The 24558-nt window shown below is 39.1% G+C and overlaps 1 protein-coding gene across 1 annotated transcript in view; it reads right to left on the bottom strand.

Annotated features, from left to right (window-relative positions):
* Window positions 1–24558, bottom strand: part of HSD17B12 (hydroxysteroid 17-beta dehydrogenase 12) — an 84128-nt gene that overhangs the window by 4651 nt on the left and 54919 nt on the right. Inside the window, 5 exon segments of the mRNA XM_039730968.1 lie at window positions 3793–3858; window positions 7381–7462; window positions 12866–12900; window positions 23161–23205; window positions 24093–24157. Coding sequence (XP_039586902.1) covers window positions 3793–3858; window positions 7381–7462; window positions 12866–12900; window positions 23161–23205; window positions 24093–24157 — 293 coding nt within the window.

Raw genomic sequence — 24558 nt, 5'->3', positions numbered from 1 at the left:
CTGTTCAGTGTTGTGAAAAGGAAGCTGGTGGTGACATCTTAGCTAAAATTCTCCCAATGGTAGTTACGAAGATAAGAGCCAAACTCCTCTTGGTAATGCTTGATCAAATGACAAGAGGGACAACTGTCAATTTTGGTTGTAGACTGTCAGCCTGCACATTCGTGAGAAAGCCTTTTTACTAGGAAAGCAATATAAAATTCAAACGTACTGTCCAGAGAGCTCACAGCACCCCTGCCCTTGACGGCTTCCAAGACTGGTCTGGATAAAGCCACAATTAGCCCATGACCTAGTGCCAGAAGCAATCCCACTGCTAATTGCTAGGCAATCCAGCTGCTGGGAGAGCAGGAGGTTAGGGTAGAAAACTTTCTGGTAATCCTTTTAAATGAACATTTTCATGAATTTGTGGTCTAGTATTTTATGTAGTGAATAAAATAAAACAGATAGTGCAAGTTTCTACCACTATACTTTTGCTATGCACAGTAATGAAGTATAGAGAGACCATGCCAATAACTAACTGAAGTTTAAAATGACAATAAAAGAAAGGGTCAAAGAACCAAGCAATATTTCTAGACATATTAAAAGCAAAAGACATTTCTAGACATATTAAGAGCAAAAATTTCCTAAGTCCGCAGAAATCTTTCAAGGGGAGATCTTTCTGAAAGTCTCGAGAAAAGTCATTGTCACCTTCTTCCTTTTATTTTGCCTCTTTTCCCCATGTAAACACACACAGAGTTTTAACCTGTGCTATTACTGTGCTGCTTCTGAAAAATTAAGCAGACCTATCAGCCAGAAGAGTATATTTCTAATCCAAAGACGGCTACACTGCAACAAAAACACTATCTAAACTAAACTTCCACAGATGGTAATCTACTTGAGCAAGACACATACTTGAGGCTGATATGAAGAAACTGATAAAATCCCACCAGCACTTTGTTTCTGCTTTTCACACAGTGATACTCTGCAGGTATTGCACGGCAGAAGTTAACTGGCTTCAATGACTATGATCTAGCTGGAAGGGCAGGTCTGGAATTAAAAGTGTAATGCTTCTGAAGGTTATAGAGATGTACTTAAAAAAAAATCTAAGACGGATACAATCTTCCTTAGGTATTGAAGGAGATAGGTCAGCTAGTCTTCACAGGAAGGTACTTGTAATATTCATTAGTGGCTTATAGTGACTTAAGCTGAAACAAGAGAACAAGGACATGGACCTGCAACAAAATTAGCATAAAAAATTGAAGCTGTGACAGCTATTGATAATCAGACCCACATAACTCAATGGCAATTCACTGTCTACATTTAAGGGATAAAAAGCAGTGCTGTCAGGAATTTAGCATCCTAAGGCAACACCAGAGTCACAAAAAGACAGTTTACCACAACCTGTGAAGGTTTGTACAGGAAAACATAACCGTAGATACAGAAAGTTAGATTTAACTCTTTATGTGTTTATAATCCTAAAAATGCAAGACATCAAAAACCCTTTTTCTAGGTTTTCTATACCCAAAAGTTAGAAAATCTTTCCTATACTATGTACATTCATACTGTTCTTAATGCCTTTAGCCAAGCATGAGTTACTGGGGTATTTACCTTTACAGTCTCAACAGGTACTCCATAGTCATCAACAAACAGCTCTTGCTCCTCCTTCATTCTCCTCTCAAACTGCTAAGAGTACTATTTAGACAAAATCTGGGGAGGAGGAGAAAGGTGCACACAGAAACCACACACCCCAAAGATGCAACACTTCTTTCCCCTGCCATCATCTGTCCCTAAGCACCCTCACACTGAAGTAACTTATGAGCAGCTACGCCTAAGAAAACACCAGAAAACAGAGGTTAGATGTGGTACCACAACACAGGCCCCAGAAAATTCACACTATCTTTATTGTCAGTGAAGCTGTGTGTTGAAGGGGCCTATGGCTCAGTTTGTAGACAGACTTCAGCAGGAAGGAAGTCCACCAAAAATTCTTGATACTATTGATGTAAGAAAGGGCAATACTTTATCAGTTCCTTGAGTCTCATTTTGATACTGTGATGTGACAGACTGAGAGAGGGCTACATTGCATGTAGATGAAAATTATTGAAGAACAGCTGTGTGATAGTGGAGCAAAATCTGCTAGTAGTACAATTTGAAAGACACTGAGGAGGCAGAAGTAATCAAGAAGGACAGAAGTGGTAAGAAAGCTGTGAGAACCTTGCCATGTGGTAAACATTGACCCACTGCAGGACAGTTTGGAGCTGTGAGAAGAGAAAGTAACAAGAAGATATGAAACACTGAAAGTTATTCCAGCTAAATCCACTTCAACAACTGAGTGCACACAAAATGACCCTGTGTGCTGAATCTGTACCTGTTCAGAATGCATCCTCCATTGCTGCACACTGGTTTAGTGTGCATCCCAGAGGGCTAAGGCACAGAATCAAGCACCCAGGGGAGAAGTCATGCTTTCAGAGCTGTACTCCAAGTTATAATGTTACCAGTGTAAAACTAAAGTCAAGCAGTTGGAAGGCTCCACCTTTCAGGGTCCACCTTTCTCTCTGCTGCCAAGAGATCCTAAAATACACAGCACCCCTTCAGATATTTAATATCAAGTTTAAATCTAGGTTCACAGGAGGTTCCCACTAAAGGGCTTGTGACTACATGGGAATAGCTCACCCAACAACTGTCTTTTTTCTTAATGCAATCCATTCTCAGAAAACGTGACAGGACTTTTTTTTTTTTTTTTGTGAGAAGTTCTTGTTTTGCTAAATATACTTAAAAGGAAAAAAAAATCTAACACTTCAAAAAGGTAACATAGCCTTAATCTGCTAACAACTTTCCTGCAGTATTAGCCAGTAATGAGAGTTGTGCTCTTTTGTATAATGATTACACATTTAAAGTAGGCAACTTTGTGCCTTACCTTTAATAAAGCCCTTGAAGTTCAAATGGAATTGAGAATCACCACACAGAACAGAGGAATGAGAGGCATTCACATAGGTAACCCTGTTTTCAAGATCCCTAACTGAACTTCAGAAAGAGATACCATTGTCTTCACAGCGCAGGTAAGATCTCCTATCACCTTTATTAAAGTGATTCTTGCTCTGGACAGGTTTAATCAGCAATGGAAGGTTCACTGTTTGTGATCAAAGCTGGAAATTCCAGCTTTGGAAGCAAACAGTAAGAGTATGTGAGAAGTGATATTAAAGCAAAATCCTACAAAGCTGTGAAAACCAAGCTGGCTTGGTTTGCTTTCTGCCATGCCAAAAATAATTAAAATCAAGGAAGGTAAACAAATGGGGAGGGGGCAAGGAGGGTTATGAAGCAAGACTCCTTAGCAATATAGAAAATTAAATCAGTCAGTTACACATGAAGGCTCTTTGAGGCTTTTGTTCATTCTTCATTCTTCAACTATGCTGAGATTAGCAGTTGATTCACTGACACTGCAGGGATTCTACTATTCCAGTTGTTCAAGCTGTTACCCGTGGACTGCCTGTACAAATGGATTCCACAAGTGTATTCCAGTAGATGAAGCTTCATAAAGATGTATTCTACAGCACTGTGCACAGTTTTATTCAATACTTTATCCACAGAAGTTCAATTAGCACCATCAGCTAAAACCACACAAAATCAAACCATGTCTTTTGTTGCTTCAAGACCCATGGTTTCAGAGTAATTTAAGAAAGCTGCTAATGGGATCAAAGGAAATCCTTATCCTTAATCTGTGTCACACACTCATGAATAAGAGAATATGGTGATTCCTTTTTGTTGCCAAGACACCAATGTTGCTGTGGTAACCACACTTACATGAAACAAACTACTCACCTGCACAATGATGCCCTTGCTCTTGTATTCTGCATTGAGGCCTCGGGAGAAGTAATCCACAAAAGCCTGCAGAGAGAAGAAGGGAAACATGCAGCATGCTACAGGTTACAATGGAAACTCTAGTTTAATAGTTTTGTGTAAGAGTATTTGAGTTACTATGTGGAGTTCCAGTTTTCAAAGTGAAAACCCTAGGTTTTCAATGACACCTTGCATAAAAGAGCAATGCCATTCAAATAGAAACTCTATGCTTATGAAGTATTTTTACAGAAGCAAGGCTCAAAATAAACAAATAAACGCCTTTTTAATTTTGAAGAAAAAGGAACTGGATTTGTTAAATAAAGCCTAGTCAAAAGAGGAAAAGACAACTTCATGTTCATATTGTTCACCACTTTATGTCATCTTCTTGGATAATTTTAAGAGTGATTTAATTGGGTTCCTCTTGTGCATGGTTTTTATAACACAGTATTTAAACACTTAGTCTTCTGCCTTTACACTTCTAAAAAATGCCACCCTATGGTGACACTTCTTCCTAATCCTCAAGTCCACCTCCACAGATTCTCTTCCAAACTTCTGGAAGTTTTAGAAATTGCAAGACTGAAAGTTCAAAGAAAGAAGTTAAAGAGCTTAAAAGGTGGATGTTAGCACCTGCCTTCAAGATGATCTCAAAGCTTATACAGCTGCCTCTTTAACCCTGCCAGGAAATACTGTCCTAAGAATCAAAGGCTACTCAGCAGTTCAATCCAGCACAGATTCCCACTTCCCAAATTCTTCTAAACCACATTTCCACCTTATCATGTCCAATGAGACAAAATACCAGGTTCTGCTATGGTTTCTTGTTTTAGAGATATGATACAGCCAAGTAGGATGAATGGACTACCTTCAACTGAATGAGCTAAAGCTTCCCATCGTGCTTGAAGCTAAAATAAATACTAAGCCAGTACAGATTCCCACTTCCCAAATTCTTCTAAACCACATTTCCACCTTACCCTGTTGCCCAATGAGACAAAATACCAGGTTCTGCTATGGTTTCTTGTTTTAGAGATATGATACAGCCAAGTAGGATAAATGAACTACCTTCAACTGAATGAGCTAAACCATCCCATCCATGCTTGAAGCTAAAATAAATACTAATTAAATTAGTTCAACTATTTAAGAAGCAGTTGCTTCACACCAGATTCAAGCCAAGCAGCAAAGCTCTAGTACTGCACCTCCTTTACAGTCTTCCTTTGGTCACCATGTCCCCAGGGGTTTACACAAGTCCTAACTGAAGCCAGCACTTAAAGCTGGCAGTGGCCAGTGTTTTTCCTATACAGGCCATCCCACTGAATTCAGCCTATACAAGAGGCAACAGAAACACTCCCACACTACTGGACTATTTCTATAGACATTCTTCTGAGCATACTTCGAAGATCTGAAATAAAACTGGATTTTGCTGCATAGCAGGCAGGTCCTTTTACTCTTCTTCTTCAAGTTGCATATATAAACTAGCAGGAGGCACCTTAAACCACAAAAAGCTTATCTGCTGTTCAGCTGTTTTTTCTTTCTCCCTCTCCCCTAAGTTCAAAACAAAATTCAGTACTCAACATGAACAAGACTGAAAGTCTGGCCTAGCAGTAGCTATTGAAATTAATCCTCTGAGCATCCTCTTGAACAGTAAGGCACCTGCATGGACATGCCAAATAGTTTGCTGCAGTTTCTGAACACAGCAGTCAGGTGCATGTGTAATAACTGCACAGAGTATACTGATAATCGATTAAAAATAACTATATTATGTTAATGAAAGTGCTTTGATCATTCAAATTTCTAACTATTTCTCCATGACAAAAGTCCTAATGTTAGCTACTGCTCCAGATACGGAGACAAAGTACAAAAAACTGTCTTCTCTACTGGTTGCAAAGAGCTTGCTGTAAGGAAAATGTTAATTTTACATGAGAAGAGAAAGCAACTTCCAGTATAAGCTTTGGAGTTTTTCTTCTTGAAGCATTTATTTCAAGACGAATTGAGTTTTCTACCTCCACAAGCTCAAGTCCCTCAACAACCTTGAACCTCAAATCTTAAGAATGCTCTCTAAGTCAACATTCCCTGAATAAACAGATAAGCATTAGATGTTAGAAAATTTCTTCTCCTTGGATATCCAAATTTCTAATAACTAATCCAAACAGTAAATGCATGGGGGTGAGGTGGGAAATGATATAATCATATTTCACTTCTCATTAGCATTAACACAAGTAGATAAACCTGTCAAACTATAGCACTATGATTCCTTTAAAAGTCTCATTCCAGTGTAAACTAGGGAATTCTCCACAGGAAGGTTAAAGACTACATTTGTTCCTGATAATTAGTCAAAGTCATTGACTTACACCTGAAGGGTACTATGCTTTAAATCCCCTTTAAATAGATGAGGGGGGAAAAAAACCTAGAAACTGCAGATACAGTCTTTCTATAGCTACATTAGGGGAGTCACTTTCATGCTTACTAATCTTGCTGTAGGGGAAGATGGGCAGTGCTGAGAATAGGCAGATTATTCGACCTGTAACTTAGCTTTTTAAGGAGTGGGGAAGAAATATTTCAGATTCCCACTGAAAAAAAAGACTAACCAAAGCAGTGTAAGGCACATTATCACTAAAATCAGAAGCTCAATTGATTCCATAAAGCTGAAAGTACAGCCACAATAAAGTGACCATTTGTATTAAAACAAAAAACTGTCCTCTCAGGAAACAGCTACTTCAAGAGGAAATTTTATCACTTAAAGCTACTTCAGGCTTCTAAACTTAAATATCCCCTCCTTTAGTATGAATAAAATAGTGTGCATGAATTCCCTTCTGGGAATACGAAGATGTTACTGAAAGTCTAGAGGAAATATGTGTCTGTTCTGACATGAATGACACTGCGGAAAGTTTCTTCATCCTGTCAAGGTTCTGCTTAGACTCTGAGATGTTTTAAATATTCAAGGTAATTACCAGGTATGCCTGAAAAATCTGTAGTGCCATACTGCTTTAATACCAGTGTAAATGTCTGTTGCATTCTGTTTTATCACATATGCCTCAGTTCCATGCTGGGTACCCACATTCTGTCTTTACAGCGTTCACTGGAGATATTTTAGGGCAATATTTTAGAATCCCCTGAAATTATCTTTGGGAAAAAAACCATAAGACCAGTTGCAAAAAGATGAAACTGTCCCAGCAATACAAACTGAAACCAGAACAGATGAACTTAAAATGAAATATAGATCATAGAATCATCACAGAATGTAGGTGAAGGATGTTTCAAAACCAAAATAAGAAAGTATGTTAGACTTAGTCAATGTCCTTTCTCAGCTTTGCACTAAGCTGGCTTGGTACACTACTATACTTTTCCATTTAAAAATGGAACACATGAGGAAGTACATAGAATAGTTATTTCCATTGCCAGTAAACCCTTGCATTCAGTTTTCTCTCGACCTTCCAGCTTCTACTATTGGAAAAAGTCCAGACAGAAACTCTGTACTTTTAGTTCATGGAAGCACCACTAGATGGACACCAAAACATTTATTCCTGTAAGTGTTGCCTTATGTTTGACACTTGATTTCAGTGTGGAAAGAACACTTACCTTGGTTGCAGAGTAAAGAGTCAGCAGTGGAGTTGGACACATCCCTGAAGCTGATGCGATATTCAGGATTATCCCTTTGGATCTGAAAGGAAGCAGAGATCTATTATCATGAAATAAAGGAAAGATCTTTCATGTTTCCAAAAATTACAGCAAGCCTAAAAACACCATTTAGAATGCAACTGAGATTAAGATCTGTTTAAAAACCCCAACCAAATCCTGAATTAAAATTCACTTTATGCACAGTTAGAAGTATCCAAGCAGCTGGTATAAATCAGGAACAACACCAAAGTCAATACAGCAAGAGAATCAAAGTTGTATTTCTATACACATATACATACACACACAATGACCTAAACAATGCAAAACCATTGAGTCAAGCTGGCACAAGTTCAAGAGGAGTTTCTACATCTTGGGCTAAGATGGCAGAAATGGCAACACAATTTCATTGTATGATTTACACTTCGATAATTACTTTAATCTTCAAAATATTACTTCATAATGGATCTTCAAGATATCAAGTATCTGAATCTACTGCTCAAATACAGAATTTAATAAATATGGAAGATATTCAGTGGATGAACACAGAAAATGAAAGTTGTCTTACAGTAACACTGAAGGTATTAATGAACACTATTTTGGTAAAGATACCTGAAACTAGCAACCACCTGCTCTGTCAAGCCATTCTAAAAAGCACGTACAGGTAGGACAGGAAGGCTTCTGACCTCCCAGTGTAGACTGATTTGAGCCATATCTATTTCTGAGACTAGTTTTACCTACAAAACCAAACACATTTAGTGCTAGGTAGAAAAAAAGAATTAATTTAAAAAGCTTTATGCAAATGAGGGCAATTACTCTATTACAGTCCAACATAGTGAAAGATAAATCTCTATTTCTTCCTTCCCTGTTGGAAATTCAAGCCAGTTTACCTGAACTAGCATAAGTATGCCATGCTCAGTGCAGGGAGAACACTCACGCAGGCAGGCATCACTCAGCTCAACTCCTGCAGATTCACACGAGTTTCCATCATATTTGATCAACCAGGTACACCCTACACCACTGCTGCCACAATCATTTAAGTAACCATCTTAAAAACAATCAGTAATTTAAGTCACTGTTAGAAATTTAAACAATATAAATGCTTTGGGAATCATGACAATAGATTCAAACCAGCGTGACTTGTGCTATGATACGAGTGTAAATTACATCTGTGACTGATCTGTCACAAGGAATGAGATGGCAAATGTGACAGAAAAGAATAATTTCAGTCATTCAGGATTTCAAGCACCTTTGTCAAAGTTCATTGCCTTTTTCAGGACTTCCCTACAAGGCTTAGTTGGTGAAATAAGGCAATAACATTGATCCAAATATGTAGCATTAAAAGCATAAGATCACAAATTAATCAGGAATTTTCAAGACAGCAAAAGGTTAACAGTGGATAGTGGAAGTTTTTCATATCAAGACAGGTGGTGACTGTGATATTTATTCATGAGCTCAAATTGAGATTAGCAATAAAAAGAGTATTTATGCATTTTTAAGAGATTATCAGATTGGAGAATACTATAAGGAACTTTTAAAAAAGCTCAGGGTGCTATGTGAACAGACTACGAAATGGCAGATGAAAAATTAATATTAAGAGTGCATCAATAAATCTATTATCAATAACCAAAATAATGCATAATAAAGAAAAAATTGTGAATTAATCACAAACCTTGCAGAACTCTACACTGTCCCCTCCATGAAAAACCTGAACAAGTAGTTCTGTTTTGTGCAGCAGTCATCAAAACCAGCCAAACAACAGGATGCTGGGAATGGCAGGGACAGATCCTCCACCACCACCAAAATCTTGTATTACAATCTACAAACCATCTTTATCCCTCCAAATACTAAACAGAAATATTAAGAAACTGATGATTTAAGAAATGGGAAGAGAAGAAAAAAAATCCAGCCTGATACATCAATTTAGTTAATAGACTATTAAGAGCAGCCACAATAAGAGTACACATACTAACAAATAAAAAAAAAATCAAGATCTTGACTCAGCCTCTCAGAATACAAAAGAAAGATGACATTTATTTAAGTGAAAGACTGAAATTTAGATTGAAAAAAAGAACGTGCTCTTCTCATATTCAGACTAAGGAATACTTGCCACAAAATTTAACTGAAGACAAAAGCTTAACAGGATCCAAAGAAGGATAAACATTTATATGGATAAACACGAGCCTCATGCTTTTAAAACAAACTGAAGCTTTAGAAGAGAGGCTGACATGCAGGCTGCAGGCACAGGTCTCATGGTGTCTGGCTACACTGCAACTTTCTAGCAGGAGTCGTGACCACCGCCTAGATGGAGTGAATTAATGGTCTGACCCAGCAAAGAAAACCCTCTTGGAAACACAAAACATTAATAGCAGCTCCTTGCAGAAGCTCTGTGTATTGGTCTCTTTGAAGCAGTCAGTGCCACTGGGGGTTTTGTGTTTGTATTTTTACATTTTAAAGAAAACAGTCCAAGCCTTAAAAGCTCAAAACTTAAAACCTCCAGATAAAATGAAATTGAGAAGCATGTGAGTAGGGAGAACACTTTCAATTACTCCAATTACAATTCTGCTTCTTAGAGGAGTTGCAGAATAAATGTTTTTAGGGAGGGATCTGAAGAATTACTCAAGCATCAGTGTGGTAAAAAGAAATTTTGGATCCATCTAATTCAACTGTGCCATTAATGGGAGAAAAAAAAAAAAAAACAAACCAAAACCAAACAAAAGAAGTTGGTTAAGATGAAGAGAGCCAGGCCCACACCCTCACACCTCCCAGTCATTCTACCTTAAGTGGTCCAGCACCAGGGAAGCTATATTTAGCCATCTCCCTGTTGCTGTGGCAACCAGCGCCTGCTCCAGCTGCATGCCAAGTGGAAAGAGCAAGCTTCTTCTGTAATGTAATTATGCACTTGCTACTTTCCTGGCAATAAATACCATAGTTTGGTATTTGTCTAGCAACAGCCAACTGATTTTTGGTGGTGGTGGCTTTTTTTTATTCCCAAAGATATCAAGCCTTGATTTTCAGTTCTAGGAGTTTCCTATCTCAGACAGTAGCCTGAGTATTTATACAAGAACTGCTCATTTAAGTATAATAGGAAGCTTCAGATAATAAATTGTCACTTTAAGTGTTCAGAGCACAGGAGAGAAGTCACAGCAGAGAATCTAAATGCCATTACCAGAAGTGGCATTCACCTAATGCTGCTGTGTTTATTATAAATAGAAAAGTAAAAGGCACACCAAGATGTAGCTTTGTTTACTCTTATCAGACCTGGATGCAAAGCATGCAAAGTATGCTCTATTTTTGTATTTATCTTGCAATATATTCTCATAAAGCCAACATTCAAATATGCACTAGAGCAAGCTGCAAGATGCTCTAACATGCTACGTCACATCTATCTACTCAACATGCTCTCCTCCTTGAACAAGTGAGGAATGACAATGAGATTCTTAGTCTAGCCTTATTCTTAGAGCCTGGAGTCCTTTTTTTATCCTGTGGTCCCATGTGAGAAATATATGGCTGACCTGAAGAGCAGCTGAGTCCAGCTCCAATTCATTCATGCCCTTGGATTTACTGGACATCCATGTCCCCCTGTGGTTACAGGCTCCTAGAGGTGTTAATGGCCTGTGAGCTATGACTGTGCAGGAGTTGCCAGCTGCAGGCATTGCTTCTGTGCACTGCAAACCCAACCAACTTCACAAAAACCAAACAGAAAATGGAAGCCTTTTCAAATATTTTTTCCCTGAGATGGAAAGCAAGGCTGTCATCCAAATGGAGCAGTCTTTTGAAGTGGTTCCTTACATTCAGGAAAAATTTCAAGATGCAAATTTAACTCTTTTTAACCACTATTAACCTTTTCTTTCCAGGCTTCTTGAACATTTATCCTCAGAATCCCTGAAGTAGCCATGCAGTTAGAGAAGTAAGAGCAAAGATGATGTGTGCTCAAGGGCAGTCAGAACCAGAAGTCAGCAGGATCCTGGTGTGCTGCCTTTCGTTCAAGTCATCTTACCCACACGGATGTGGAACAGAAAAACCTATACAGGATATTCTATAAGTAGAGCATGCACCATTCTGTGCTGAGAAACTGAAGAGATAACTCTGCCAAATGAATAGCTACAATATTTCCTTAAACAAAGAAGAAACTGAGGCAAGAAACTTAGGAGTTTATAAGTTCCAAAACTTAATAATAAAGCAACAATAAATCCCCTCAAAAGCATAAATGTTTTGGTCATGTTGGCACCTTCAGAGGACAGTGGTTTCACAAAAAACAAGTCCCTTTATCTATCAATAACAGTACAAGGACAAGGAGTAGCTTCTGACCTAGAAGCCCTAAGAATGTATCACCCCTGTACTATAATAAACCTCACCCTCTACTCCAGCTTCATTGGGAAATATGACACTCTCTCCCCAGAGCTCAGTCTTGGGTCTTTATTTCTAATTCAAATCTCTTTACATGAAATAAACTTATTCATATCTCCTGATTGGCTATGTAAAATTCTTAGCTCACCATCATCCTGATGTGCCAGACACTGACTTCCATACTGACTGCTAGCTCTGACAGTTTGCACCCAGGAAGAAGCTTTGTTTCAAATATGAAACATCTGTGCATCTGTGCATCTGTGCAACACTTGAAAAACTGAATTCTGGTCTGCAACCAAGACTCTCAGACAGTGGGATGACACAAAATAAACTTTTTCTTTTTTTTCATCATCTTTGCTAGATGTGGAGGCTTGCCCCATACAGAGACTCCTCCTGCTGTGTTCATTTGCATGGTTCTACAGAGTTTTCCCCAGTACTGTGAACATGGCTCAAGGCTGATCCAGGGCAACCCCCAGCAAGGGAGGGTTAGCACCCCAAGAGAGATGGCAAACAGCCAGCAGAGCCAACATCAGCTGGAAAACAGCCTGGGGGAGACTAAATGGAAATCGTGAACCTTTTGGTTTCACCTGGGAGCCAGCTGGGAAGCCAGTACATGTCTTCCCTGTTGACAGTGGTGTGTTATTCTAAAGACCTGGTCTCCAATTGCATTTTTCCAAATGATCACAGCCTTTCCTCAATATACCTCCTACTGTATAATGAGAACATATTCTTTGCATCCATTTTACTTACAATGACTTAGAGAAATAGCCTTAAGAAGGTTATTCCCAGGAACTGTAACCACCCCCTCAGAATAGCAGGTTGTTGAGTTAGTGCTGATGAGTCAGACGGGCTTTTTAATTCTGTTCTAAAAGGAATCACCACAACAGTGGAGAAGGGAGAGGAAAAATAAAAAGGGAATCGAGTGGAAAAGGCTTCCACCGTCTGATGATTCATGCACCATCAGCGTGACTCACCCAGCATTACTCTGCCATTAAAACATGGAGACTAGGCTGATTAGTCACAGTAATGAATTTTTCAAGAAAGGATTCTCCCCTATAAATAATGATGACTTTGTCTGGATAGTGTTAGTGTGACTCACCTTTCCAGCATGCCGGGCAGCACCAATCGTGTCATCTGCAAAAGGAAAACATTCGTGATGGCTGAGAATGCAGACAGCAGACAGCCAGAGGCCGAGGGAAGCCTCCCTTCCTCCCAGAAGCAGCTGCCACCCCCTCCACCCCAAGCACGGCTCGGGGAAGCAGAGACCATACTTTGCGTAGGCAGTTTATTTTTATTCTACCTGGATAACTTGGCTCTGTCAAGTAGTGTGTGCACTGAATCTGGTGAACCCACCTAGCTAGTAGCACAAGAGTAAATAAAACAAATGTCTTCACCACTCTGCAGCATCCATGGACTCTGAAGAACATTAAAACACCAGAGTACTATACTACACGTACCATCTTTCTCTCCCTGCAAAAAACACCTGTCTTCCTTGAGACTGACCAAATTTACCACCTATGCCAAGATTCAAAACATTATCCAATACATTTTAGCTAGGCTTACTGAACTGCCGAGTTTAAGACAAAAATAAATTATGGAGCAGCAAGAGCACTGACAGAACTAGCGAATGTAAGTCTCCTACATTATTACCTACAAAAAATACTTAAGACTCCAAAATATTTTTTGCTGATTACCCAATGTTCTCACACTGGAAAAACTACACACCAAGAGGAAAGTCGCCTGGCAAACCTCCTCACTGCTCTGGAAACTCCTGCCTTTATTATGACTCTACAAGCTGGCTGAAGGACTCTCCAGAGCAGCAATCCTAAAACAAGATTCCCAGTTGCAGACAGAGCATCTCTGACAAGAGAAACAAATTAAGCATTGATCCAAACTTGGACAAAATTTTAATTAGTGTAAAATAGTTAATTTTCCTACGACTAATTACTACCATCCTAAAACACAATTTAAATCCAAAACTTCTGCCTTCCTAAAACAGTATCAAAATTCTCCTTGTGCTAAATTCAGCCCTGCCCCATGTAACCCTATGAATAACTGTCACTGATACCAAAGACAGATCCCACAAGAAAAATAAACTGCTACCACTTTTGACATCTAAAAGGTGTTCTAACAAAGTTTTTGAGAACATGTGGGGTGGGTAATAAAATACTAAAACCAGCACACACTGAAACATAATGATACTCCCACTGATCCTAAATTACCTTGATAGCTCAAAATAAAACATTGAATATTTGAATAGTATGGGAAGAAAAACACGCACAAAAGAAATCAGCATATACAGGCACACAAAACACCTGCAAGCACTTTGATTACAAAGAAACAAATTTTATTGTAGGAAGCTACTCATTTTATTATCACCACTGCATTAGCCCTCACATATGACTCAATCTGGGTTTGAGGTTTTATTGTTTGTTTGTTTTTATTTTTAATTATAAAACATACCCTTTCAGGAATAAAGGAGAAAAAAAAAAGAAAACCATCTCAGTTGATTGCAGCTGACACAAAGAAAATGCTAGAGAAGGGCTGTGTTTTCCATTTTATTGGCATTTCTCCCTTAGAATAGACTCTGCCATCAGCCACACTGCATGACGGTTTTGATAAGGGACTGCACAGGCAGGAGTCGAACAGGCCTTCCCTTCATGAAGTCAGCTGTTGACACACAGTGCTGTCAGCACTGCCCCAGAAGTCAAACTAAGTATTCAGAGCTGATAAGCATCAACAAGCTAAACAGATCTGATGCAGCTTCAAAAAACCCTCTAGTATTAAGTTTAAGCATACATGAGCTTTTTCATACACTAATGCTTCAAAAGAGATGTAGAAACAACTATTTATTTTAATCTTCAAGGATAGAGAATGATTTGGGCTGATTTTAAGACTAGTTCAGGATTGGAAGAGCTTTTATCTGATCCAAGTTTTATGATCTCTTCCACAGATCCCATGGCAAAAAGCAGCATTCTGGTTCTTGCCTCTCAGGGCACTGTAATGCTGCATATCATTTCCACAGAGTGGCACATGGATGTGGACTGGAACTGCCTTCCCTTAGGGAACCCATAAATGATCTGAAAAACCAATACACAATTTCCCAGTAGTGTAGAGGAGACTCCACATTTGAAACATTGTCATAAATCCACACAAATGCATTCATGGTCTAAATCTAAATTGCAACCCACCAAGCAGCTCTAACAGTCACAAACTATCAGCTCTAACTATCACAAACCTGGTGGCTACTAAAATATGCTACAATAATTTTGGTGGACTTACATAAAATAACAAACTATGAAGCCACTGACAGCTGAAATACAGTAATAGGTACACAATTTGAGGAGAAATTGAGAAGTCTCTCACTACTAACTGTGTTAAATGGTTTGTTTCTGAAGTTCAGCTGAACGGGCAGTCAATTTTGTTCCCCCTCCACAGAAAAACACTGATGGCAAAACTGAATTTCATACTCAACACCACTTCCATTTGTTTTACTAAAATTGTTATTTTGAGGAAATTTCAAAATTCTGTGAAACGGCAAAAATTGCTATCAGTATTTTTACACCTTGTGATGTGTGAAAAAATATCATTATGAGTATTCAGTATCTTTATGTAAAAATACTGTTATTTTTAAAGAGCAAGATAACAGAAGGCAGCACTCTGAGTCAGACTCACCTGACCCAGCCAACTGCACACTCAAAGTGTATGATTAGAAAAATGCTGGCAGGGTATTCTGCAGCCATACTCAGCTCTGGCAATTTTATACACTCTACACACATGTAAAATATTTTCAGCATTAATTCAAATAAAACAATTAATAGCAGAAATGTAGTTTTATCACTAATAATGGTGTCAGTGGTGTCTACCCCTGCTTGCAGTGTATGATCCTTATCCAAACCAGCCAAACTGGTTAACACTCATCTCAATAACTGTAATATCAGACATGCCATTAGGAAAAATGGCAGTTCAAAACCAAAACATCTAGAACTGAATAAATATTCCCAGATAAAGAATCCAAATTTTAGTTAGATCTTATTTAGAGATAGTCAGTTCTGTAATGGTGTGTAGTCCGTAAATGGCAAAGCCTTGCAAGTCAATCTACAGGAATTTGCATGTAGGATGTCAGAGAACTTTACAGCAGTGTTTGTTTCTTTGAAGGCAATTTACTACAGGCAGAAGGAAATGTCAGGAAGCCTAAAGGAGAGGCTGGGAGCTACCCTAAAAACAGTGCCTTCAGCTGGTCATCACTGAACATGGTTAGGCTTCCTTCACATAACCTTTTTCCTGAAGGAATACTACTTTCCACAGAAACAGGAGTGCTACAGTTCAAAACATGAATGTTCCCAAGACTCTGAAGACTCAGGTAATTCCAGACAAGTAGTTAGGCTACATGGAAATTGCTCATCCAAATTTTTCTTTCTGAAAATCTGCATTAGAGCAGAGTGAGCATGTGCATCTGACAAACTTGTTCAGGACAGACTACTCAGCATTAGAAGCTGTTAATCTTTGATGTTTTACAGAGTCTGGCTAAAAGTTATGTTTAGCACACAACCATGCTCTATTTTTTGGTGGGTTTTCCAATTATTTCACATACACACATAAGGCTACCATAGAGTTTGGGGTACAGTTCCTTTGGTTTGGAGGGTTGCTTTGTTTCTAAGTCAACTTTTTCATGCCTAACCATCCAGACCTCAAGTTCCAGGATGCTCAGGGCAAATGACTGACTTAAGGTAGAGATTGATTACAGACCAGTTCAATAATCTTTTATAGGCAGCTGTCATTTCTTTATGTCCTTTTATCTGCAACTGCATTTATTCCATTCCTGACAAGCACTTGTTGCATTGTCCACTCTTCCTCACCAAACCCGTCCTCTACCTTCTAGTTCTGGAAGAAATAACACCACTTCTACCCTAACAAAGCAAAGATTCCTACTTGCAAATACACGAATGTACAGACTTATGTTCTAAAGCAGACACTACAATTAAAAGCTGTTATTAGAGGACCAACAAAGTTGGAAGTCATATCAATGGGTTTCTAGTGATTTTTCTTCAGAAGAAAATCCCCAATTCTTAGTTATTACTGCATTGTAGTCTTTTCTCAATCTGGTCCAAGCAACACCTCAGAAGCAGAGCCTTTGGAAAGAGTAAGAATAATAATATGCAAAATTTTTAATATCTTTCAAGTGATGTTACTCAGACTATTAAAATACAGCAGGAAGAGGTGAGATAAATATTCAAAGTCACCCTTCAGATCTTATGGGCCCCACAACTGTTATACAACACCATAAATCTAATGCCACAGTTGTATATTTACAAATATAAATCATAAAGACAAATCATTCTATGATGTTAGGACTGCAAGTGATTCTTTGCACTTCAAAAGAGTATAATGACACCCTTTCTGTAACTAGAGCTATACAAATACAACAAAGGGTGAGGCTTGAGAATTTGGACAAGTTTGCTACAGTGTTATGCAGCTAAGAAGCTTCCCTCATTCACAAACCTGAGGTGAAATTCTAACAACACAGAGCAACTTTTTTAAGATCAGGAATTCCCTGTGGTGCACCACCCATGTACAAAAACATCATTGCTACCATGAGACAACTCCAGAGTGTCTGGGCACAGGATTCACACAAGCTCACAGATGCAGAGCTGTTTAACAAAGTTAACTGGCACCCTCACCTGCAGACAGTACACTGAAAATCCAAGGAACTGTTCTCATGCACTGGCAGTTAAATTGATTGTGAGGCTTATTCTCAGCCTCTACAAAGTTTTTTATGTGTCTCTCTTGAAACATTAACTTAATGCAGCTCATACCCCAAGGCCAACAAGAATTATCAATACTTGTAAAAATTAGCAAGTAAAGCTGAGATCAGCTCAGCTCACACAGTAACCATGTGGCCACGTCAGGGGTACCAGACATAAAAAGGGAACTATGAAAGTAACAAGCCAGGTTCGTTTTCAGTGACTTTCCTCTGAGCAACAGTTTTAGAAGAGAAAGTTGTCCCTATTTAGAGCCACCAACTTTTGGAGTCAAGTTAAAAACTGAAAGCTGTCAAAATAAACTTATTTCTCCTCGTGCCCTTTACACAGGACAAAGACTTCCCAAATAATAAGGCTGAACTTTCTTCTCTTTTCAAGAGGCAAAATATGTCTTTGTGTCAACCCCACATCTACAGAAAGTCACAGAACTACAGGATTTTCTTAATTTCCCCAAGTTACTTGTACTTTGAACAAAAACCCCCAGTGCTTCTCTGACTATTGCTTAAAAATTTGTATTGCAGCTACATTTCCCTTGATCCATTTTTCTGTGTATCACACTCTCAGGGTCAAAATGAGCAAGGTGGGAAACCAGAGCATTGAATGCCTCCCTTTGGACCATCTGAATGATACGCATGACCACCTTCACAGGAGGCTTACTCCTTTTCCAAGCACTGGCAACTGTCCCTCTCTGTTTTAAACTTGTATTATGTACTTGGCTAAATAATTGACCCCCCTCTTTGATTATGAGTTTGAATATAAATGTAAAAAAATCTCTTGACTAGACTGGAATACACACACACAGAGTGATCTCTTCTTACAGGTCAGTGCTGCTACTGTCCTCAGAATTATGTTCCACTTATTGTGACCCCTTCCATAGCAAATACAAAACTTTACATAGGGTTCTTGCAGGGGACAAGCAACTACCACCTGATTCTGGCAAGGTACCTTTACAGATGCAGTATTAGGCTGCACTAGCCCATCTGAACAGATGGGGAGAAAGAGATGTCATTTCCTACTGTCTTTTCAGGATTGCTGCTCCCCAGGCTTTTCTTCTTTCTACACACAGGTCTGCATAAGACTATTTCCCCTCTTTCTTAAATACACTAACTTCTGCTCCTCCTTTCAATTTTATATTGGTTTTGGATTCTGCTGTTGCTTTCTTTCCCAAACTCACAGTTTCAGACTTTGTAGTAGTCATTTCCATGTCCTGCCTGGGATTCACAAGCTGGGGAAATTCACCTCTCACTTCTCCTCCATTACAGGGGCAACTGACACCAGATCTCTCAGTTCACATGAAGTATTTATGTATCCTGAAGTCTCGAGAAAATTAAAAGCATCCCAAATATGACAACAAAAATCCTTGATGTTGTAAGGCTTATTAGCCTTTTGTATTGACACTCAGTATAAAATATGAGTGAAGTCATCAACGTGACGACTACCACAGACACAAGGGATGTACATGTGCACAATTCACTCTCCTGCTTCATCTGTTAATGCCAATTTCCAAGCAAAGCCTGGCTTGAAAGCCTAAAATTTGCATCCCCCCACAATATAATAGCCTGCAAACCAATTCAGCTCCTTGCTAAATCAACCGCTAAGGCAGCACTCCCTCAACTATTTAGTCCTGCTTATTTTTCAAGAGAACATAAGTTTATGCTTCACTCCCAATGCAATTAGCATATTGTGATGCTGCAAAAGAAATAACAAACTTGCAGTTCCTTCCATACCAAGTAACTTTTGGTAACTTCTAAGGAGAAACAAGGGCTCCTGGAAGCATTTGAAGCAATTCTCCGTGCTCATTACCTACCCACTTGTTCCACTGGACAGCAGTTCCAGCACTCTTGGCTTTCAGGACATTAAGCCAATAGCCAAACCAACTTTGTTTTCCCAAGTGAAACTAAAGAATACAAAGATGAATCGACTCAAGAAGATGTAAGTTAATACCAAGGAAATATGATTAGAACTATAGAGAACAAGTCTGATTTTGATTTCTCAACACTTGCTAGTTAATGAAAAAACCCAGGGATTTTGGCCTACTTCACTCAATGCCACTAATATTTGTGTCTCAAAATGCAAAGATATACAAAAGTTGTAATACCAACCCACGTTACCTGAAGTGCTACCAACAATCATTAAAGTTCTGCTATTTAAATCCCTCCAGAAGCTTGAGATGAGATTATGACAAGAACCATGAAACTACATATACTACCTCATCTTCTTCCTCATTTATTTGTCAATTCAATCCTTGTATACGACTGTTTTACTTCTCAAGCTCTCCTGAGAAAATACCACAAATGAAAAATCTTAGTTCTATTTATGTCATCAAGACCCATAACACTTATTTTTTTGTATACTATATGAAGACCAGAGTAACTCCTGCACTGCACACCACCATAAAAACGTGATATTGCCCAGACTGCTTAAAAAGCATCTACTCTGGCTGGGGGACAGGATGATATTTTGTCAATTTTTTTAACCAGTATTTTTAAAGACCTGAGGTTTCCAACATCCTTTAAGCAGTTTTATGTGGCTTATCATCACTGATATACAGGGTGCTTTAAAGGCACATCGCAGTAATCAACACTTCACACCAGACTGAGTGAACCCTAAAATTGCATGACTGCTTGGTTCATGGGTGATCTAATCCAACAGTGCTTCAAGGACATCATGGAGGCAGGCAGGGCAGCATGGAATAGGATTTGGGAAAAGACATGGGTTTTAAAAGGTCTGACAGGAAACAAGTTCTCAAAACACTTGCCAAAATTCCCTAGTATTAGATACTTTGCAGCTGGGAAAAATACTAAACAGTGGGACCAACTAGGCTGCAAATTTGTCCTGTGAGGTGGAGATGTTATCTTCTCCCTCAGTGTACCCCTTCTCACACACTGCATATCCCCTAGGAACTCCAATGAGCTGACTAATGAAGAAAAAGATGGATCAAAAAGTTAGGGGATGAGCATTATGCTTCAAAACTGCCTATACTTATGGCAATAAAACAGATTTAAACATTTCTGCAGAATCAATCCGTGCTAATTATCCCAACTTCCCCACTTCAAGTCCAAGGGATGTTTCAGCCAGAACTGGAGTTACTTGACACGCACACCAGAAGAGCTGTGCTGTCCAAAAGGTGCTGCTAATGGCACATGGTGCAGGTTACTGAGAGGACAGGGGATATCATCATCTTTTAGGCTCTGAGAAAGGCTGGTCCAAAAGGCAAGGAAGTGGATGTCAATGCTCTAGAGCATAACATTACAGCATTTTATGACACCTCTGACAAGGATCTGGAGATGCTGTGGGTAGTAGCTGTGCTTCTCCTGTACTTGCACATTTCAGCAGACCTTCAGCTTCTTGCCTAAGAACTTTGTGCTTTCTTCCATTACAAACTTGGTGCTTTTAGTCAGACAAGAAGAGAGAATAGTCTTATTACTGTTTTTAAAAAACATACACACACATATGTATAAAAACAGAACTAAATATTCACAGGATTACATCCTAGAAGTCTACATGAAAAGATACACAGACTTCTCATAAATTTATTTTTTTCACACTGTGATTCCCTAGTTCTATGGGTTCTCCTGAAAAAGTGTCTTACAGATGGCACACATCTCTAATGTGTTCTTCTCCCCAAAACACTAAGCATCTGGCATGCCTACTGTTTAATTACACAACATGCTCATGCAGGAGAAAACATTTGCAAGCTTGGAATCTTATGCTCAAACTCCAATTAAATGCAGGAGCGGGAGTTGTTCACAGTCAAGAAAAAGTTTTCAAACAGAAGCAAAAACACTATTAACACACAGCAAGCAGATCTTCAGTAAGTTTCTGTATGTGCAAAAATAGCCATTTTAGAAACCTGAAGAGGCTGAGAGGATGCAAATTTTACAAGAAGCTGTATGACAATTTTGTTAAATTGCTGATGAACACTGACACTACAACTAAAGCATTAGTTTACTTTGGAAAATAACAGTCTAGCTGCATCTTTGGAACTTCAGGTGTATGCTGAGGTCAAAATCTGAAGAGGCTGAGAGGATGCAAATTTTACAAGAAGCTGTATGACAATTTTGTTAAATTGCTGATGAACACTGACACTACAACTAAAGCATTAGTTTACTTTGGAAAATAACACAGTCTAGCTGCATCTTTGGATGTATGCTGAGGTCAGCTATTACTCTACCCTCCCATTTTCAGAAATACATATTTAAGTAGTTAATCTGTAACTTTTCTACTCTAATAAAATGCTCCCAGGAAGACTGACACCCCAAATTCTTTTATCACTGAATAGTGCACTCCCTCTGCTGGTAGAGCACAGACCTCACACCTCAGCATATGTCTGTGCATGACACTTCTTCAGATGTACACCTGATGCAGCTCTGTTAACTCAAATGACTTCCTTAAGAGAAACTTTCCTTAAGAGAAAACTCATTAATAACTGACTTCTCTGATTAAATCTTGCAGAGGGACAAAAAGACACCATGGATTGTCCTTCTCAGTCAGCTAGAAAATCTGTACTTGTCAGATGCAGAGTCATTTTCCAGGTGAAAGGCTTCTGAAGACTCACTGTTATAGCATTTCTAACTTTCCAACAAGTAGTTCTGAGATGTCAAATAAAACACACGCAGACATAAGAGCTGCAGCAGCAACCTGACATTACCAACACCCATTGAGTCATGCAACAGCTGCATTTTCACTGTTTGTCTATGTTTTAATAAAGTGTGAGAATCTCATTAAAGCATTGTTTTAAGAGGTGCTGTGCCTCCTCACATGGAAACCAGAGTTTAGACTCCCCAAAGAACTGTACTAGATGAATTTAGTACTTGACCTAATCAGAAGAGCTGCAAAGAAGGAAAATCTTTTGAGCCATCTTTGAAACTTCTAATATTTTAGCTTTGAGGCAGAAAGTTAACCCTCAGCTAATACACTGTTGTGCAGTGTATTCTGTATGCAGAACGTTCAGCAGTGAATAGTCACAAGGAGTTTCATCAGCACACACTGGTATTACACTAACAGTGTCCCTGTGACGTGTAAGCAGCTATTGCCTCTGTCCTTTTTAAGCCTTGATATGCCAGGATGAAAACCTCATTTTTGAATGGGCCTCGTGTCAATCAACAAGAGAACAGCTTTATGTTTTAGCCTGGAGTCACACTGATTTCTTCTCAATAAAACCCTCAGTTTAAATATCAAAAAGTGAAGGTAACTTCTGAAGTGAAGTTAATGCATGCTTCTGTGAGTTTGGTCTTCCTTCTTGCTCATGTATTTTGCAGAAAATATTTAAGTGCCTTCTCACTACACTGCACAAAAACCTTAGACATGCAGAGATAAGGGCTGCCCACCCCAAGAAACACAGATGCAGGGGAAGAAGAATGAAGCATTCACAAGGACCAGGAGAACAATTGCCAAGAAGCATTAGGTGCTGTTTTATGTACTTACTTTGCTCCTTTCAAATAGCTAATAGGCCTGTTTGCAACAAATTACATTTCCCACAACAATCAGAACAGTCTGATATGACAATTAGAACCGCTGGGTTTCTCCAAGACAAAATGTGAACCTGTAGTCTAACAGGTCAAAGTAATTCCCTCAGACAACTGAATCTTGTTTTCTGGTCTTGAATTATCAAGAAGTGTTGGTAACTTACCTGACAAACAGACATGATGTTAATGTTAATCATTTTGTCAATCATCTGCAAGAAAACAAAGTTTTGGGGTTTACTCATTTTAAGTTATGTGAACAATATTTATACATCCTCTGGGTTTAAGTGCAGGGATAAACTATCTGCCTTTTCTCCTTGCCTACCTGCTTAAGTATCAGGAACAGTAGCAGGCTTTCAAAGCAAAGTCTGTGCATTGCTCTTGGTCAGGTTTCATCTTCTATTAGGGACTTGTAGTAATACAGAACCACAGAGGTGTATCACACTGACACTCTATTTCCTAACACTATTTGCAATACTTATGAACTTTAATAAATTCTTACCTTTTGCACATGTTTTAAAATTAGCTACTTATTTTACTCTTCACCATTTTAGTGACTTTAAGTGTATTCAGATATATTTAGCTGCACTTAAGCAGAAAACACAGAACCACAGTGGACCCAGTGAGCTACAGGGGTTTCAGAAAGAAAATCATGCACCAGTGAAATTGTTCATAATCTGAATTTTCAATGTATGCAATACAACCAAGATTGTCCCTACGTTATGAACTGTCTAAAATGGTCATATTAAGTTTTGTAAGTGTTATGGACTGTGCAGTCTTCATCCATGAAATTGCTTGCTCCCCGCTTCAGTCACATAAGAAGTGCCCCAGCACAAGCTAAAGCAGCTCATAAATAACAGCCAGATGAGACCACAGCCAGGAGCAGAAGCAGAAGGGAATAGTGTGTAAAGAACACCACCAAAAAGTGAGACTGCCATCATCAGCATTGTGTTGTGCTACTTATGGAAATCTCCAAGCTTTTGAACACTTAATTCTAAGCAGAAAACCTCATTATGTGGGTTCCCTAACCAAACCTAAATATTTCTGTAATATCTGCTAACCACAGTAAAACACTAGAAGGTACCACAAAAGCACTTACCTTCTCCAGCTCTGGAATATCAATAAAATATTCAGGATAAGCATAGGATGTTCCCACATTGTTGACTGAAAGAAAAGAATGAATGAGATCACTTGGATGCCCCGTGATTAATGGCAATTTTCAAGCAATTAAATGCTTAAAATGTCGCATTTATGACATTCTAAGTGCTCTGGCCAAGTTTCCTTAAGTGTAAGCATCCCGGAAGGCGGGAGCACACGGCCAGGCCGTGTTCATGTGCAAGCCTCAATTCTCCCATTGTTTACAGCCTGCCCAGTTCAGCACCCCGCTGAACCCCGCAGCGCGGGGGGCTGCCTCTGCCACCAAGGCGGGTGTCTGCGGAGCGGAGAGCAGCTGCCCGGCGGGACAGAGGCGCAGCCGGTGTTTTCGCGCGGGTGTTCCGCACACGCGTGCGGCGAGCGCCGCGGGGCGAGCCGCGCTCCCCGCGCCGGGCGCAGTGCGCGGCGCG

Source organism: Passer montanus, unplaced genomic scaffold (genome assembly GCF_014805655.1).
Source record: "Passer montanus isolate IOZ18808 unplaced genomic scaffold, ASM1480565v1 scaffold75, whole genome shotgun sequence".
Lineage (NCBI taxonomy): Eukaryota > Metazoa > Chordata > Aves > Passeriformes > Passeridae > Passer > Passer montanus.
Note: the sequence above shows the minus strand (reverse complement) of the source record. Positions and strands in the feature narration are given on the sequence as shown.